Below are 20,138 nucleotides of genomic sequence, written 5' to 3'. Positions count from 1 at the left end.
CCCGTTACAAAAAAACCACCCCAGGCCTTTGGAAGGGAACTGGCACACCGCCCCCCCCCCCCCCACCAAACCCCCCCCCATCCTGTCCTCTCTCTCAGGCACACAGCAGGAGTGTTCCTAGCAGGTAGCAGAAAGGTACATTTATGGGAAAATGAAATGTCAGGGGAGGGTGGCCGGCAGAACGCCGTGACAGAGGACTCCAGAGATTGGTGGAAATATCAGTGTGTGTGTGTGTGTGTGTGTGTATAGGTGTGTGTGTGTGCTCACTGTGCGTGTGAGTGTGTGCGCCCATTGTGTGTGTGTGTGTGTGTGTGTGTGTGTGGACAGCTCTTGTTGACAGGGTAGGAGCCTGCACTCATTTCTTTTAAACTGTCACCAGTAAGAGCTTCCGCCACTTGGGGTAGGAGGGGGTTTGCTGGGGGACATTCATCTGTCAGTGGCCTGTCTGTGTGTGTGTGGGCTATTGAGTCATGTGTGGGTTAGTGTGTGTGTGTGTGTGTGTGTGTGTGTGTGTGTGTGTGTGTGCGTGTGCGCATGCGTGCTAATTAATGTGTGTGTGTTATTTTTTTACCTTGCGAAAACTCCAGAGACTCAAAACTCAGCACCTCTCCATCCATGGTCTATGGGAATACAATCTGCACTAATGTCTTTAAGAACACACTAGGACTGTTTAAGAACACACTAGGACAGTTTAAGAACACACTAGGACTGTTTAAGTACACACTAGGACTGTTTAAGAACACACTAGGACTGTTTAAGAACACACTAGGACCGTTTAAGAACACACTAGGACCGTTTAAGAACACACTAGGACTGTTTAAGAAGAACACACTAGGACTGTTTAAGAACACACTAGGACTGTTTAAGAACCTAGATGACTGTTTAAGAACACACTAGGACTGTTTACGAACACACTAGGACTGTTTAAGAACGCACTAGGACTGTTTAAGAACACACTAGGACTGTTTAAGAACACACTAGGACTGTTTAAGAACACACTAGGACTGTTTAAGAACACACTAGGACTGTTTAAGAACACACTAGGACTGTTTAAGAACACACTAGGACCGTTTAAGAACACACTAGGACTGTTTAAGAAGAACACACTAGGACTGTTTAAGAACGCACTAGGACTGTTTAAGAACACACTAGGACTGTTTAAGAACACACTAGGACTGTCTAAGAACACACTAGGACTGTTTAAGAACACACTAGGACTGTTTAAGAACACACTAGGACTGTTTAAGAACACACTAGGACCGTTTAAGAACACACTAGGACTGTTTAAGAAGAACACACTAGGACTGTTTAAGAACACACTAGGACTGTTTAAGAACACACTAGGACCGTTTAAGAACACACTAGGACCGTTTAAGAACACACTAGGACTGTTTAAGAACACACTAGGACTGTTTAAGAACACACTAGGACTGTTTAAGAGCACACTAGGACTGTTTCAGAACACACTAGGACAGTTTAAGAACACACTAGGACTGTTTAAGAACACACTAGGACTGTCTAAGAACACACTAGGACTGTTTAAGAACACACTAGGACTGTTTAAGAACACACTAGGACTGTCTAAGAACACACTAGGACTGTTTAAGAACACACTAGGACTGTTTAAGAACACACTAGGACTGTTTATGAACACACTAGGACTGTTTAAGAACACACTAGGACTGTTTAAGAACACACTAGGACTGTTTATGAACACACTAGGACTGTTTAAGAACACACTAGGACTGTTTAAGAACACACTAGGACTGTTTAAGAACACACTAGGACTGTTTAAGAACACACTAGGACTGTTTAAGAACACACTAGGACTGTTTACGAACACACTAGGACTGTTTAAGAACACACTAGGACTGTTTAAGAACACACTAGGACTGTTTAAGAACACACTAGGACAGTTTCCCAGACTAAGTTGTTGTTGTTGTAGTAGTAGTAGTAGTAGCTGTACTGTAGAGGAAGTAGTAGTGGTAGTTAACCGGGGCGAGAGGGTAAAGTCGGCCCCTAGGCCCAGGAGGAGAGTCACTAAGCTCTATAGCACTGCAGTGTTGACTTCGAGGTTCCACGCTGCCAAAACCAAACCAAGGTCACGCTCAAAACCCGTCTCAATACCTCCTTTTCAACGGGCACCGCTCTCAAAATGTCTCTCTGGTGTGTTAGCCTCATTTTTATTGTTTGTTGTTTTTATTCCGGCCAGGGGGGGCCGCCATGCAGGATGGACCATTTATTGCCAGCAGTTTGTGAAATGGTGCCAGTTGCTGCTGCCTCATCCTGTCCGCCCGCGCAGGTCATGTCAGATTATGTGTCAGCCTGCTTGATCATTTGCTGGTGGAACGGATTATCTCTGGACTCCGGAGCAAACCGGGGCACTCTGATCTCGTAGTAGGAGGAGGTGGAAGAGGAGGAGGAGGAGGTGAGGGAGGGAGATGGAGGAGGAGTAGGAGGAGGATGAAGAGAAGGAGGAGGAGGAAGCAGGAGGAGGAGGAGGTGGAGGAGATGTTGGAGGAGGGCACGGAGGGCGCAGGAGAAAGAGGAGAAAATGGAGGAGGAGAGGAAGAGGAGGAGGTGGAGAAAGAGGAGGAGGAGTAGGGAAGAGGAGGAACGCTGTCAGGGTCCTGCATTTTCTTCACATGATGACCCAACGCCACCACCCACATTTCTGTCAGAGCAGAAAACAATACAATAAAACGCACCATATCTCTGGGAGGAGACTAGGACCAGGACCAGGACTAACTAGGACCAGGACCAGGACTACCTAAGACCAGGACCAGGACTAACTAGGACGACTAGGACTCGCTGGGCGGCCAGGAGGACAACGACCAACACGAGCGAGGGCAGCCAGGATCGCCCTTCAGCAGGCAACAACACAAGAGAAATCAAGAGAGGTCGACTGTTCACAAAACTGAGCAATGATCCATCTCACCCGAATATTACACCTCGCCATAGAGTGCACTCCGCATCGACCCGACGGTCGCCTCGCCCGGCTCAGGCTTTGCCGTCCATTTTGATAATCGTTCCTGGCGGAATTGCACAATCGCAGCGCTCCCAGGAGTCGCTTATAAAACGCCTCAGGGCCGGAGCGTTTTTTTGTTTCACTTAAACGGAGGCGCGGCGGGGGGGCCCCCCCGGGTGATTGACAGGCACGGCGTGGTCGCCTCGGCGGGGTGGCGCCGACTCCACAGGACCGCCCGCCCGTCCGCCCAGGTCGCCGAGAAGCAGCCCTTCTCTGTGAGTGGCCGGAGTACGAGACGGGAATAGAGAGTTGACGTGGAGTGGCGGTGGAGAGAAAGGGGGCGTCGGCCTCTTTATGAAACACATTATCAAATGAGCTGCCGGAGAAAAAAACCTACAAAAAAGACAGGCTGCGGCCTTAAAGGGGTAGTGTGCTATTTTTGGACATTTAGCCTTATTTGTGGTCTGTCTACCATGACCCTGAAACACATAGAGACCATGATGTCACTGATTATTCCAGTATTGAGCTAGCTGGGTTGGAATTGGGGGGTTAGATCACCCAAATGATTCCCGAGCGCGGCACCGCTGCTGCTCACCGCTCCCCCAGGGGATGATGGGTCAAATGCGGAGAACAAATTTCACACTCAGGTCTGTGACAATCAGTGGGACTTAAACCTTTAACTTTAAGCTGCACATTTTATGCAGGCTCTCACTGGGCTAAAATAGAAGTTAATGGGGCATACGTAAATGTGTTGGAAAAACTATGATAAAGTCGTTTTCCGAGACGGGAATCACAGGGTGTAATCTTACTAGTCTCAGTATGCTCTCCTGTGAAATGTAGCACAGAACATCTAGAACCCTGAGGTCCTCCTCCGAGACTCTTTTAACAGTCCCTAGATCGAGACTTAAGACCAAGGGTGACCGAGCTTTTGCGGTGGCTGGCCCAAAGCTCTGGAACAGCCTCCCTCCACACATTAGACACGCACAGAACCTAGGGCTCTTTAAGTCTCAGCTTAAAACGCACTTGTTTTCACTGGCTTTTGAGGCCTGATAGCCTACAGTACATCCCCTGTCCTGTTTTGTGTCCTGTCCTTTTATTGTTCTGTGATTATGTGCACTTTATTCTGGTTTTTGTTTTAGTTTATTTTATATATTGTACAGCACTTTGGTGCAACTTCGGTTGATTTTAAACGTCCTTTATAAATAAAGTTGACCTTGACCTTGACCTTGACCACAGTCCGAATATTTTGACATGTTTGGCGTGGCTTGGATATAAGCATTCCCCTGGCGCTCTTTCTCACTGTCCCCACAGAGGACTATGCAAGATTACACCCTGTGATTCCCATCTCAGAAAAGCACATTCAGCATCGTTTTTTAATTTATTTATTTATAGTTTTAAATACTGGAACGATCATGGTTTCTATGTTTCAGCTTCATGGTAGACGGACCGCAAATAAGGCTAAACATCCAAAATAACACACTACCCCTTTAAGAAACCAAACGGATTTCCAATATGATTTGTGATTTGGGCAGTCACTCCATGGCTGAGCTTCCTGAAATGCAATTTTAAAGTGACATTTTCCAAACTTTTTGACGTGTGAGAGCAGGAAATGAATCACACACAGTGGAGGTAGCCAGCCTAGCCCAGAATTCCCACTGATTGCAGGCTGGGCTGTAGTGCGCTGCTGCTGGAGACTCGCGCATCGCTAGGTGAGTAAACTACAGGGACACCAAGGTGTTAGCCTACGTGCTTTGACTTCTCCCATTACTCAACTTCCAGGGGAAAGAAAAAGAAAAGGAAGGAAGAAAAAAGGGTTTGCTTTGTTGCCCACCAAAAGCCTCTCCGTGTGGAGCATGGTCAATTACAGCAGAGTACCCCAGAGCCTCTGCACTCTGCCAACTGCCCCCAGGCTGGGCTGGCCCTCCATGACTCTCTCCACCCACATACAGACAGGAGAGGAGAGGAGAGAGAGGAGAGAGAGGGAGGAGAGAGAGAGAGGGAGGAGAGAGAGGAGAGAGAGGAGAGAGGAGAGGGAGGAGAGAGAGGAGAGAGGAGAGGAGAGAGAGGAGCGGAGAGGAGAGAGAGGAGAGAGCGGAGAGGAGAGAGAGGGAGGAGAGAGGAGAGGAGAGAGGAGGGGAGAGGAGAGAGAGGAGAGAGAGAGAGAGGGAGGAGAGAGAGGGAGGAGAGAGGAGAGGAGAGGGAGAGGGAGAGAGGAGAGAGGAGAGGAGAGGAGAGGAGAGGAGAGGAGAGGAGAGGAGAGGAGAGGAGAGGAGAGGAGAGGAGAGGAGAGGAGAGGAGAGGAGAGGAGAGGGAGGAAAGGAGGAGAGAGGAGAGGAGAAAGGAGGGGAGAAGAGAGGAGAGGGAGGAAAGGAGAGAAATTGGAGAGAGGAGAGGGAGAGGAGAGGAGAGGAGGAGAGAGGAGAGGAGAAAGGAGGGGAGAGGAGAAGAGAGGAGAGGAGAGGAGAGAGAGGAGAGGAAAGAAGAAAGGAGGAGAGGAGAGGAGAAAGGAGGGGAGAGGAGAGGAGAGGGAGGAAAGGAGAGAAAGAGGAGAGATAAGAGGAGAGGGGAGGAGAGAGAGGAGAGGAGGAGAGAGGAGAGATAAGAGGAGAGGAGAGGAGGAGAGGAGAGGAGAGAGGAGAGGAGAGAGAGAAGACCCTGGGCAGATTGACACTTGGATTTCAAGCCTGGGCACCCAGGTGAACACACCACTGGGTTTGAGAGAGATGTTTCTGATGTGCTCAAAACTTCTTTTACAATCCAACCCTTTTTTCTCTTGTACTCAACCTTTTTTTTGTCGAAGGTGACAGATGCAAAGGTGCAAGACAAAGAGAACACTTTTTTCGTTGAAACGTTGAAAGTAGTAACTTTCATGAATAAGCTGTCGCCAATATCCTAGCCTAGTCTGTAAAGGTAGCTAGAGGCAAGCCTACATGCTCGACACAATATGCCTTTCATGCTGTTCATTTATTCATGTCTTATGAATCTTAATACGGGCTATATGTCTGTCAGGTCCATATTATGCAATTGATAATGGATCTGATGCCTTCACATGCATGAGGGTTTAACAGTGAGATTGCAATTGGAGGCTATAGTGAGACCTACGTGTTCATATCCCGGTGGTTCAGAGAGAGAGCTACATATTAATCCCCCTCCATTCTCCCAGTTTGAGGACCACACTGCGCAAAGAGACGCCCTCTTCGATAAAAGCGCAATCAGTCAGTAGCAATCCCTCTGCCACCACAGCCGGAACCTTCCATTGGTAATCACTCACCACCGGTAGGCTGGGATTGGCTGCTCTCTGCTTTTGCTCTCCTCTCTCCTACCCTGCCGGACCCCCCACGCCACGCCACCCCACGCCACCCCACCCCACCCCACCCCCCAAAAGAAAAACCAGCCCCCATGCTCTGTGCTTGTTTACCAGATAAACAAACAGTGAACCCCTCCGCACCTAGAAACAGTAGACAGAATGGAAAGAGACAGAGGGAGAAGTGCTCGTTTATTTAGTGGGCTGAGGGGTTATGGTCCTGGCGCACGACGGCCTCCTATAAAGCTGCTCTGGCGTGCTGGGCGGCGCTACGGCAGAAGAAGAGATGTGTCGATGGCGAGAAGAGGCTTTAAAAGCGTTCATCAGAGGCCAGGGGCCTCATTTATCATTGTGGATACACCCTTTTTCATTTACACCTGACTTTTGTACTTGCTTTTCACCCGCAAATAATGTGATGTATCATGACAAAACTCGATGGAAAATATTGTGTATATATCTCATAATATTTCCCATCGAGTTTTGGCATGATACATCACATTATTTGCGGAGAAAAGCAAGTACAAAAAATCAGGTGTAAATGAAAAAGGGTGCATCCACAATGATAAATGAGGCCCCAGGGCGAGCCGTTGTTCTCCCTGTGAAAGAGGCCAGGGTGCGCGGACTGTGAAGCCCGTCCTCCAGCAGGCCTGGTCTGGTCGGGGTCGGGGGGGAGGTACTAGAAAGAGACTCCGCCCCCTCGTCGAGAGCTGGGCTGGGCTGAGGTAAACCAGCGACGCGCCTTCTGACCACTGCTGTGTTTTGTAACTGAGCAAACAAGCTCGTTATGAATGAAAGAAAGCTCGTTATGAAATGAGCTTCAGAGAGCCAACTGTTAGCCCTCATTAACCAGATGATGAGGGGGATGGCTCTGCCCTCGAGGACTGAGATGTGAAACGACTCACAATCGTTTCAACATGAACTCTTGCAAATCAAATATCACACTCAACCTGGGACCATTGACTTCCTGATTTCAGGGCGATTAATTTCCCTTGGGTTGTCAAAAGAAACAGGTAGGTAGGTAGGTAGGAAGTTAGGTACTATAAGTAGGTAGGTAGGTAGGTAGATAGGTAGATAGGTAGGTAGGTAGGTAGGTAGGTAGGTAGGTACTATAAGTAGGTAGGAAGGTAGGTAGGTACTATAAGTAGGTAGGTAGATAGGTAGATAGGTAGGTAGGTAGGTACTATAAGTAGGTAGGTAGGTAGATAGGTAGGTAGGTAGGTAGGTAGGTAGATATTTTAAACGTACTGGTATACACACCATTACTGTACAGTGACAACAGGAACATTATCACCACAGAAGGCTCTGTGTTATGGCTTATTAACTAGGCTATGCTAATGCTATATCATCAAACATGCTCAAAGAGCAAACGGCTTCTACAGTCAGGGCCCAGGATGGGGCCGTCAAATACGAACGGTGCCACATAATTAAATTATCCCAGCCATCAAGTAAAGTGCATGAAGCCGCCTGCTCCATAGAAGCCACTGTCTGAACAGATGTACGTTTCACCAACCCTGAACACAAACCAGCCGAGAGGGAGGGAGAGAGAGAGAGAGAGGAAGAAAGAGAGAGTGAGAAAGAGAGAGTAGAAAGACAGGAGAGAGACACGCAGAGCTCGGGAGATAGGAGGTCTCTGCACCAAACCCGTAATTACTCCATTTGTAAAGAGAGGAGACAGACAGACAGGCTTGTCAAATTCTGCCTGGGAACCAAGCGCTGCTCTCAAGGTTACGTGTGTGGGGTGTCATCAGACCAGCAGTCTGAGGCTCGGCCCGGAGAGACCCATGGAGCTAGAGCTCCACCTGCTGGCGAAGAGGAGACCTCCGGTGCCTCGGAACGCGGCGGAGGCGTTGGGGAGGAGGAGGGGAGGATGAAAAAGAGGAGAGGGGGGGGAGGAGAATGCTCGATCGATAAGGCTGATTCAACGTGAAATGCAGCACTGGGAGATGGAATACTACCATGGGAAAGGTTCAAAGGGGGCTATTAAATATTGTTTTCTCCTACAACACTAGTGAGGTCACCTTTGTTAAGAATATCAATGCAAGGTTTTCTTCGCATCATATTTCCCAGACACTGCAGTGGCATGCTGCTGCTTTATGCAGCTGTGCAAAAAATGTCATGAATTCCTGGAACTATTTTCGAGTCAATCTATTAAACTAACATTTGAAGAGAACAGTAGGCCACATCTGACATCTCTCTGCTTCAGCAACAAACAAGACGACGAGCCTGCATTCTTTCTGCCAGGATGTTGACAAAGATAGCTGACATGTTGACTCCACACTTCAACATTATATTTGCTTTCACTACCCCTCGTTCCGTTTCTGTTGTTGGCATAACAAAACTCATCAAAACAACTTCCTCAATTCCCTTCACTGCAGGCAGTGAGATAAGCTGAGGACGACGGTGAATACTAGAATAGTCCACACTTGTTACCTCAGAAAATAGAATTATATAATGATATACAGTTTTTTTTTATCGTTTTATAGTTTACAGTTTTTTTATCATATCATCTTTGCATTTGTATTTTGTACTGCTCGTTGCACTGTCCTGTCTTGTCCCTGCACCGTGTCCAGTCCGGCTGTGCTTGGGCGGCCCGTGGCCCTGACCCGTGATTCAGATCTGCTCCAAAATTGAAGGGGTTGTAAGTTGGCCCATGCTAAACCCCTAAAATGAGTTTCATGAAAATCGGTCGGGTAGTTTTTGCATAATCCTGGTTCAACTAATGAATGGAGGTGAATGGTCTGCTGTGTTTGGGCGGCCCTTGGACCCGACCCGTGCTTCGGATCTGCTCCAAAATGTAATGGATCCTACGCTGGACCATGCTTCACCCTTCTAGGGCTCAAATGAGCTCAGAAATCATATTCCACTTTCTCTCTTAAATAGATTCCGAAAATTAAAAATATTTGATAAAGCCTCGGATACACTAGAAGACTTTCACAATCTTATCAGATTATGAAATGACTGGGAGTATACACTAGACGACTGGGAGTATACACTAGACCACTGGCTTCTGAGAGTATACACTAGACCACTGGGAGTATACATTAGACCACTGGGAGTATACACTAGACGACTGGGAGTATACACTAGACAACTGGGAGTATACACTAGACGACTGGGAGTATACACTAGACAACTGGGAGTATACACTAGACGACTGGGAGTATATACTAGACGACTGGCTTCTGGGAGTATACACTAGACGACTGGCTTCTGATGAGTTTTGTATGACAACTGAAAAACTGGGTATCGCACATTTAACGACAGGACGAGTTTACACTACACGATTGCGTCCAGAATCTCCTAAAAAATATCAAACATGTTTGATACTGTATGCTACGACTCGCTCCGACTCGGATCGGGAGAAGTCTGTTCTCATCATACACTTGCCGATTTAAATCTGTACCCCTCATACACTTACAGACTTCTGTGCCAAATTGCCACTCCGACTACCCCCAACTAGTGCAGACTGCTGCTGACTAGGACAGACCAGATTTTGCCTGATTATCGATTGTCGGGAGGGTTGAATCGGGGATAATTCGGTGTTACAAATCCAGTAGTGTGAGCCTGGCATAAGTGTCGGTTCTCCTGTGTCTCCTTGGCTTCTGCAGCGTCCGAGAGCAGTATCCACGCTAGGCAGCGCTCTCTACAGCCGCTGGTCTACCTGGAATATCTCAACTGCATCCCAGTTAACACGGAACCATCGTCCTGGGAGAGAGGACCTGATCTGCCCACAGAACAGGCCAGGCTGTATCCTGACGCCGTTTCCCTCCAGAAAAACATCCTTGAGCACACCTCTCTGTTCCAGCCTGAGGCATGTCTCCCTGCTCATTATTCATTCCTTTTACAAAGTCCTGTAAAGTTTTCCTTTAAGGGCATTTTTCATCCTAATTCTCGACGGTGACATGGAAAATCAATCTTGGGGTGTATAAAATCATACTTGCACGTCCGGGGGACAAAATGCATTGTGAGCTCTGAATTGTGGGTAGCTGGATTTACGCGCGACGCACCTCGTCTGTCATGAGCTAATCTCCTGATGCCATTATGCCAATGGAAGTGGGTCTCTCTGATTGGGCGGTTTGGGGGCGGGCAGAGAGACAGCTCGTCTCCGAGTGAGTTTGTTGTTTGAGAACAGACGGCGTGGTGCAGCTCTGCTGATGAGATGTATGCTCCAGCATCTGTTAGAGAACTCTGCTCATCACGAAACGAGCGTCCCTGGCATGACTCAATAAGCTGGTCACACAAAAAAATAGAAAAATAGAAACTCAGCTCACTAATATGGTGCCTCGGCACGGCGAGGGCTCAGGAACTTCTGGGAAAATCACATAATTGAATTTCAGATGGAGGGAAGAATGCATTAGGGGCCGCTGCATGTTAGAGAGAGTCATATACAATACATTCACTACACAGCGACATAAGTGACAGTTTGTCAGAGACCAGCTGAGGTACACCGCAGTACTACAGCACACTCCGAATTGCCAGAGGCAACCTTGAAAAGAGTGTGTGACTAAAATATACAATATCGCTCTGCACAAGTTGGTTCTGATTCATTCAAACAATTGGAACGTCGGCAAGCCTATAAGAAAGTGGTAACAATGTCCTTATGAAACCCACCAAGGTGATCATAAGCAGTTATACTGTAGCTAGATGAGAATATGAGGTATGAATACTTACTGTAGTAGCCATAGAGCACTGTGTCTTCAATCTGCCCTCGTGTCTCATTGTTAGCTGCCCACTCCTGCATCGGTAGACAGAAAGTAGAACCATGATTGGAAATACAAAGGAACAAAGGAACGATGTGTCTAGAGATTGCATAATTGAAGGTTTCTTTGCACTGCAAATGTTTGGATTTAGTATATTCTGAAGATGGAGGTCTTCAAAGGGCATTGCTCACTGAATGGAAAATCAGCACCCAGGCACCCTAGAACAACAATATGCTAGCGTTTCATCTCAACCTTGAGTTTATGTCATGGTGAGCAAATTGAAATGTTGAAAAGTTGTTCCCAAGGCAAGATTTTAAATAGGATAAGATTGGGCCGACAGTGTGTGGTGAAATGGCTACGGTCTCAAACCACTCAATCTAAAAGGAAGTCAGAAATCATTATCACTGATGAATATTGATGATGTATCTGACATTTTGAAACACAACGCCCCCGAGCTGGGCCTAGATAGATGATAGGTTCTCAGAGATATATAATATATACTACAGTGCCGTTTCAGGAGTCAGTCGCTGACTCTTCAATTGGATGTGTTTTGTTGTTTACTCCAGGTTACTCTCAGGGATATATAATATATACTACAGTGCCATTTCAGGAGTCAGTCGCTGTGTGTTTTGTTGTTTGCTGTGAATCACTTCCTCTGATGCCGTTGTCAAGATCAACCTGATCCCAGCATCACATATTCATGGTGCATTCGTTTGTGGTCGGAAGTGGCAAGTCAGTAGTAGCCATAACTAGGGATGAGACGGTATACCCTAAAACCGTGAACCGCGGTATAAAATGTCCACCGTATTAGAACCGTGACATTCCCTGTGTTTACGGTATTACGTTTACGGTATTACAAAATAATGCGCTGCTGTAACTTCACATTTCAAGTTGCTTGCAACAGTTAATTTTGTAATTTAATATACGTTTTTATTTTTTATGTGCGCTGGGGAGGTGAAATGCCGTATACCGTTAAAAATACCGTAAACCGTACTGTGTAACTAGATACCATACCGTACTGTACCGTAATGCAAAAATCCATACCGTCTCATCCCTAGCCGTAACACACAATTAGATCGACCCCACCCTCCTGATTTCTGATCATGTCTATTGTGTCTATTCTTATAGGTGCATGGCTATTAATGGGCTTTTCCAAATATTTTGGAATAAAGAGATTACTTTTTCAAATTCGCAGTGTTTGCATGTATTTTTCAGTATACAAATTAATATATGATTATCAAAGAAACATTTTTATACAGATCATAAAGATATCGGTAAATATTGTCCATAACAGCAATATTAATATCGGATATCAGTGTCACCCACAATTTTCACATCTGTGCTTCCCTATTTAACACGGCTGCCATCTTTGATTAACAGGCTGGTGTGAAATTCTACTTGCACACGTCACAATATGTTTCTATGGACTGAACGCTAATACATCAGTGTCAGATAGAGGCTGAAAACCGCTAATCTCACCCCAAATGAGAGCTGACAATCCTGGTTTAGGCCCTCATCATAAACCCTTCATCATAACATGTAATAAGCCTGTGGTAATATCACACATACCTTGTAGGTGCCGTTGGGGTATTTCATGAAGGAGACCAGGAATATGTCTACTGGGAGAAGTGCTGAGGTTATCAAAGCGATGGACAGAGCACATATCGCTGTGATTGTAGAGATGACCTCACTCTCCTGGCGACTTTGGTACTTCCTGATGTAAACCCAGCAGAAGGCCAGGATCACCTGGACATGGGGAAGACAAAGAACACTGAAGATAGGCTGTAATAATAAAAACGTCAATTGTTATAATCATACTGTAGGTTACAAAGAAACAAATTGAAAGTGCCATTCCAGATAACAAACAATGATAATAAATGAGTTACAAATGAGCAAAAACATAATATAGCATGCTGCTACAGATAATTACAGACAGAAAAAAAAAGATTCAATGACATTGACTTTTAATTGCAGAGTGAGATCAGTCAATCTAGATAAAGCATTTACTGCGGTCATAACATAATATGAGCTTAATTTCAAAGAATCTCCCATTGATTGATGATTGCTCATTCATTCCTTTGAGGTGTGGTATTAAATTAACATCCAAGTGGGGTTATTAGGATAATGGCAAGCAGACTAATTAGCTAGAAATGCATAGTCATGCTCTGAAATCACAAGGTCGTATTCCAGGCACACGCGCAGTAAGCTGTGAGGACACTGCTGAAACTAGTCTCCCCAGATCAGGGGGTGTCATTCCCAGACAGGATCAATTAAGGACCCACACACTTAAACTAGTTTTCCCAGATCAGGGGGTGTCATTCCCAGACAGGATCAATTAAGGACCCACACACTTAAACTAGTTTCCCCAGATCAGGGGGTGTGATTCCCAGACAGGATCAATTAAGGACCCACACACTTAAACTAGTTTCCCCAGATCAGGGGGTGTCATTCCCAGACAGGATCAATTAAGGACCCCCAGATCAGGGGGTGTCATTCCCAGACAGGATCAATTAAGGACCCACACACTTAAACTAGTTTCCCCAGATCAGGGGGTTTCATTCCCAGACAGGATCAATTAAGGGCCCACACACTTAAACTAGTTTCCCCAGATCAGGGGGTGTCATTCCCAGACAGGATCAATTAAGGACCCACACACTTAAACTAGTTTCCCCAGATCAGGGGGTGTCATTCCCAGACAGGATCAATTAAGGACCCCCAGATCAGGGGGTGTCATTCCCAGACAGGATCAATTAAGGATCCACACACTTAAGCCTTCAGCTGCTAGTTTCACCATCTGACCACACAAGCTTTGCATCTTTATATATAAGACACAAGCTTTGCATCTTTATATATAAGACACAAGCTTTGCATCTTTATATATAAGACACAAGCTTTGCATCTTTATATATAAGACACAAGCTTTGCATCTTTATATATAAGACACAAGCTTTGCATCTTTATATATAAGACACAAGCTTTGCATCTTTATATATAAGACACAAGCTTTGCATCTTTATATATAAGACACACGCTTTGCATCTTTATATATAAGACACAAGCTTTGCATCTTTATATATAAGACACAAGCTTTACATCTTTATATACAAGACACAAGCTTTGCATCTTTATATATAAGACACAAGCTTTGCATCTTTATATATAAGACACAAGCTTTGCATCTTTATATATAAGACACAAGCTTTACATCTTTATATACAAGACACAAGCTTTGCATCTTTATATATAAGACACAAGCTTTGCATCTAAGACCCAGAGAGGATTGAATGAAACAGGACAATCTCAGTAAAGTGTGAACGAGACAGAAAACATGTTCCTCTTCGATAAACAAATATAATCTCTGAGCCACATGAGATAAATAAGTAAGTGAAAGTTAATACACGTGTTTTATAAACTGTGTGTAGTTTGCTGAATTAGCTAGCTAGCTTCAAGCTAACAGCTGTGACACTCCTATATGAGACAGCTGCTCAGATTCAGATATAGGATAATACCAGCTGATAAACTAAGAGATTTAAACCCATGTCCATCTTCTGAAGTCATGTTATCACAGCTGACAGTGACAGAACAAGAACACAGTAGAAGAAGAAGCTAACAGCTAGCTCGCTATCTGCTGTTTACAAGGCTAGTTTATTTATAGAGCACATTTCAGCCACAGGGCAATTCAAGGTGCTTTACATGAGACATTAAAAGCATTAAAACAAAAAGCAAGACATTATAGACATTTAAAACAAAAGGCAGGACACATTAAAAGCATTAGCTACAATGCTAGCTAGCTAGCTTAGTGCTAGCTTAGCTATTGACAGATACAGATAGCTGGCTACAACTTTGCTACGAATCAAACAGTTAACAATGTGTGCCGAATATTATTTTCACTTAATCCAGCAGCTTGGTCGCTCTTACCAGGAGTACGAGGGCGAAGATGGCCCATCCGAGGACTGACTCTGACAGCAGGGACTGATCCGCCATCTTCCCTCTTCACTTCCGGGAACAAGGTAAACACGGAACACGTGCTTCTGTTGACAGCGAGAGCAGGGCGGGGGTGGGCTACAGGGGCGGGGGTAGGAGAACAGGGGCGGGGGTAGGCTACAGGGGCGGGGGTAGACTAGAGGGGCGGGGGTAGGCTACAGGGGGGGGGGTAGGAGAACAGGGCGGGGGTAGACTAGAGGGGCGGGGGTAGTATAGGCTACAGGGGGTTCTGCCTTGTAGAACAGGGCGGGGGTAGACTACAGGGGCGGGGGTAGACTACAGGGGCGGGGGTAGACTACAGGGGCGGGGGTAGGAGAACAGGGCGGGGGTAGGGGAACAGGGCAGGGGTAGGGGAACAGGGCGGGGGTAGGGGAACAGGGCGGGGGTAGGAGAACAGGGCGGGGGTAGGAGAACAGGGCGGGGGTAGAACAGGGGGGGGGGTAGGCTACAGGGGCTTCTGCCTTGTACAACACTGGTGCGGCTTGCATAATCAATCAATCAATCAAAGCTTTATTTGCATAGCGCATTTCATACCCAGAGGCAACACAATGCGCTTTACAGAGAACAAGGGAGATGGGTATACGACCCACCCCTACATATTCCAGAGGGAAGCAAAAAAACAGTAATCACCCGGGGGCCAGATAAGTGAGCTGTAAAAATCCTTCCCTGACCCCTCTCAACAAGGCGATCGAGCAAGCTCCTGGAGTATGTTTGTCTACCGGCTAAGAACATTTATAGAGCAATAAATAACATTAAATTACATTTTCAGAGTAAGAGAGGCTAAAAACATCATAGGAGAGACATGGCAAACATTGGTGTATGTCTGTGTGTGCATAAATGTGCCTGAATGTGCCTGGTACTGAATGTGTTAGGTACATGGCAAGGCAAGTGTAGCCCAGGCCAGTGATAATCTTTCTTTAAAATAAATTAATAAAATCCCAGCCAGGCTTCTAGGAGTTTTGAAAATGTGTTAATAAATCATAAGATTCTTATCAAAAAATAGCTAACCCACCTAAACCTGATCATCTCAATTTGAATAACCTCATGATTGTATTGCCTATTTCAAGCATGACTTCTTTCACTAATATTTTTGAAGAGCCATAATTATATATTTTTTTAAATCGTATGCTTGTTGTGTTTGAAGGATTTCTTGACCTTGACCACACATCCATCCATGCTTGAACAACATTGAATGAAACAGCCATTTTGGCCCATGTCCAGTCTAGCAGATCAATCTGCTTATCTGCCAAGTGGCTGAGAGTCCGTTAAGAGCCACATTTAATCCTTTTCTTAATCACCAACAGTCCATCCTCTTAAACCGGAAGATCAATTACTAAATATTGGAACCTCATGCAGGTTCTGAAGTCTATTTCAAATCAAAGGCTGTTCAGTTCGAGCCTAAATGAATTGCCATGGGGTTTAAACTAAGATTGGTTCTGGCAAGAGCCTTTGAACACAGGTTAAACCAGGATAGCATGCTCCTTGGACAGCAAATACTGTAGTATTTAATTATTATAATTATGTTTTAGTAAAATTGGAAAGTAATTTGATTTTTCTCTCTCTCTCTCTCTCTCTCTTTATGTGGAGACCACAGTCAGCCAGGACAGACAGAAGACACCTAGGTGAGGTGAAGGTGAGGTTTGAGTCCAGGGTTATGCCGAGGTATTTAAATTCGGTGACCACTTCAAGCCTCTCTTTTGCTGCAAACACATCTGGGTCAGGTGTTACAGATGTTCTTTTTTCCAAGAACTCAGAAAGGTTTTCTTTGCATTGAGGTGGAGACAGTTATCTGAGAGCCATTTAACTATGCGGGTCATTATTGTGTTCAGTATTATTTGCTGCCTGAGTTTTGTTCTGAGCATGTACATAAACCACAGTGTCATCTGCATACATCTGGATCTGGACTGTTGTGCCAGAGCAGACATTGGGCAAGTCGTTGATGTAGAGGCGTAACAACAAAGGGCCCAGGATTGATCCCTGTGGCACCCCGACATCATATTCCAAGGGTGGTGATGTTTCTCCATGAATCCTGACACGCTGTGTCCTACGCTCGAGATATGTCATCCATTTTATTGCAGTGGGTGAGAAGTTAAACCTGGAAAGCTTGGTGGTGAGTACGTCATGACTGATGGTGTCAAAGGCCTTCCTCAGGTGCAGGAACACCGCTCCAATCACTCAAACACACAGTTTGCTGTTTCGGATGAGTGATTATCTCTGAACCCGAACGGCATGGGGTGAAATGAGAGTTGTTGAGGTGAGTGACAAGTTGTTCTGCTATGCACTTCTTGGTTATCTTTGAGACTACTGGAAGGATGCTAACAGGTCAGTAGTTGCTAACCTCTGTTGCATCCCCTGACTTAAAGATCAGAGTGATAATGGCTGGCTTCCAGGCCTTTGGAAACACTGCGTCTCGAAAAGAGGAGTTGACCATTTTGGTGATAGGGCCCGTGAATGACTCTGTGTTTCTTAAGGAAGGAGGAATCCCAAACGCGTCCTTAGCTGTAGAGCTTTCATAGTTTTTATAGTTTTATAGGTATAGTATAGAATCCCATCACTTCTCCACTTGCTCATCATGGTGCAAATCCGTTCATAGCCTATTATTTTCTACACAAGAAGACTTGAAGAGTTGTCTACATTATTTATATGTGCTTTTGAAGAATGTGTAGATGCATTATAATACAGCAACTGGTAATGTCCTGTCAGAGCAGAGTGTGGACTTAATTTATATACACCAGCTGTTCCAGTTGTTCGCACCGGCAAGGCTACTAGTTTGTCAACCCTGGCCTACTGTGGCCTACTGTGGCCTACTGTGGCCTACTGCCTGTGTTGTGTAGATCTGGGCCTCAGTCGACCTACATAACACATATAGATCATCCATGTTTGTCTTGTGATTTGCTGCTTTGCTTAAACAGAACAATTACAGTTTGCATTTGTCCTCAGATTCCAGCACCAATGGTCTTCCACAGAGATCTAGCCTAGGCCTACAATTTAGGGAAAGCCGGCTGTAATGCTAACTAAAATTTTAGATTAGAATGATTTTTCAAGATGTCCATCCACATCTATTGTATGACCAAAACGGTGGTAGAGCAATTATCAACTTTCTCGAAAATGCTAGCTTTGTCAACGTTTTGATCTGAACCATTGTATATGATCATAAGTAACCTTAAAACAGGGCTAAACATGCATTTTCCCTTTACTACTCCTTTAAGGCCCAAATCCAGCCATCAATATTGTCCATAACCTGTATGAGCACATTTTCAATGACAATGACCGTGTTTCCCGATAAAGAACCTTCTTAAGGAACCCTTCTTAAGCAGCCCCTTGTATGGGAGTTAAGAAGTACTTTGGAGTTAAGTGCTTCTTAACTCGTTCGGGAAACCCGGCCAATGACTTCATGCTTTGCATCATATTACCAAGCTACTGACCGGATGGACACCCATGTTGAAAATCATTCTAGTAGTTGCTATAGTGAATAAATAAGTGTGGAAGATGATCGTCACGGAAAGAGACACATGATAATTACTTCCGACATATCAAACTGTCCACAAGCTGCAGCTGCATGCTTAGGTCACATGCAGGATGGAGTTACACATGGAAATACACATGGCCTCCATGCCATGGAGGGCTGCAACACTTACCCAAGGCTTGGATAGACCCACATTTGAGCTTCTTTCTTTTTATGGAACTAGATATAAATCCAACGATTCAAGCTCAGATTTTACGTCAGGTAATAATTGTAGATGTCAAGAGAATGTGTCTGGAGACTTTGTCTGCCCTTTTTTTTTTTACTTTGTTTTCAAACGGACTGCAGACAGGCTCGACAGCAAGAGGAAATTGACTGGCAAAGAGCCCAGGCATTGCTTTCTTTATTCTTCCTATGTTTACAGTACATATTGACTTTTTATTCAATAATGTCCTTAAGAGCAGTACTCTAGCAGGGGAATGAATGAGGCGCTATAATGTCTGTTGTTTGTGGTTTTGGCTTCCCATTACCTTTTCTCTGTAAAGAATAGAAGGTAATATGCCTCCTATTTGTCCTATACAATGCTGAGACAAAGCATACCGTTTAGCTAAATGCTTAAGCCAACAAAGAATATTCTTTGTCACAAAAGGCCAATAAGCTGTGAATGTGCACTTGCCAGGTGTACGGCACCTGTAATGTTTCCAGGCTCAATAGGCTGTATCAAATAAAATTAATAGGATCTAGGGGTTTTCCATGTAGCCTACTCTCCTGTGATCAAGAGTAATGGTCTCCAATTTTATACAGTAAATGGACCAGTAAAAATGGACAGGTGTTTTCAATCTCCTCCAGCAATAACAGCTTGAATGGCAGAGGACTTCACACTGTGTGCATCCATGCGCACGTTGACTTACAGGTGGGCCAAGCAATGCCCCACAGCTAAATGTTTGCTCAGAAAACATTAATTTACGGGACTCTAAATTCTAAAGCTAATCACACAGTGAGAGAGTGACATCTCCCATTTGAAGATAACACAGATGGTGGTAGGAGAGGATATGAATGTACTGTATGACTTGTCAGGCATCTGAGTTAGATGAACTGTAGGGTTTGTGTGGAATAGTTTATCCTGGTACTCACACAGCTGGGGTAGTTTTAACCACCCAGAAGGAGTCACAGGTGGAGAGTGGGAGGAGGGAAGGGGGCAGCCGGGGGGCAGGCTTGTGTCTCTGTCATTAGCCTACTTACAGTCAGGCTGGAAAGTCTACACACCCTTTTCACCTTCTCCATGGTTTATTACGTTACAGACTTATTCTACAATAGATTGAGTTCATTTTTTTGTCTCAAAATTCGACACAAAATAGCTAAGTGATAACAGGTTTTAGACATTTGGGCTAATTTACTAAACATCTTAATGTAAAATATCATATGACACCCAAAAGTGAGCTGAGGTGCATTTTGTTTACACTGATACTGCTTGAGATGTTTCTACAACTTAACTGAAGTCTACCTGTGGTAAATTCAATTGATTGGACATGATTGATGATTGCCAACACCTGCCTATATAAGGTCCCAGAGTTGGCAGTGCATGTCAGAGCAAACTACAAGCTATGGGGTCAAGGAATTATCTGCAGACCTCAGAAACAGGATTGTGTCAAGACATAGATCTAGAGAAGGGTATGGAAAAATGTCTTCTGCTTTCCAGGTCCCAAAGAGAACAGTGGC

The 20,138-nt window shown here is 45.1% G+C and overlaps 1 protein-coding gene across 1 annotated transcript in view; it reads right to left on the bottom strand.

The window, feature by feature from the left end:
- The window catches only part of lmbrd1 (LMBR1 domain containing 1), a 73,063-nt gene extending 58,088 nt beyond the window's left edge, over nucleotides 1-14,975 (bottom strand). Inside the window, exons 1-3 of the mRNA XM_084458535.1 lie at nucleotides 14,891-14,975; nucleotides 12,542-12,718; nucleotides 10,944-11,007 (exon numbers count right to left, since the gene is read on the bottom strand). Coding sequence (XP_084314661.1) covers nucleotides 10,944-11,007; nucleotides 12,542-12,718; nucleotides 14,891-14,956 — 307 coding nt within the window. The 5' untranslated portion in view covers nucleotides 14,957-14,975. The remainder of the gene's footprint in view (nucleotides 1-10,943; nucleotides 11,008-12,541; nucleotides 12,719-14,890) is intronic.
- Between the last annotated feature and the right edge of the window lie 5,163 nt (nucleotides 14,976-20,138).

The sequence above is a fragment of the Borostomias antarcticus genome (genome assembly GCF_949987555.1).
Source record: "Borostomias antarcticus genome assembly, chromosome: 25".
In the NCBI taxonomy this organism is placed as follows: Eukaryota; Metazoa; Chordata; class Actinopteri; order Stomiiformes; family Stomiidae; genus Borostomias; species Borostomias antarcticus.
The sequence above is the reverse complement of the archived record's forward strand: the minus strand, read 5'-3'. Positions and strand labels throughout refer to the sequence as shown.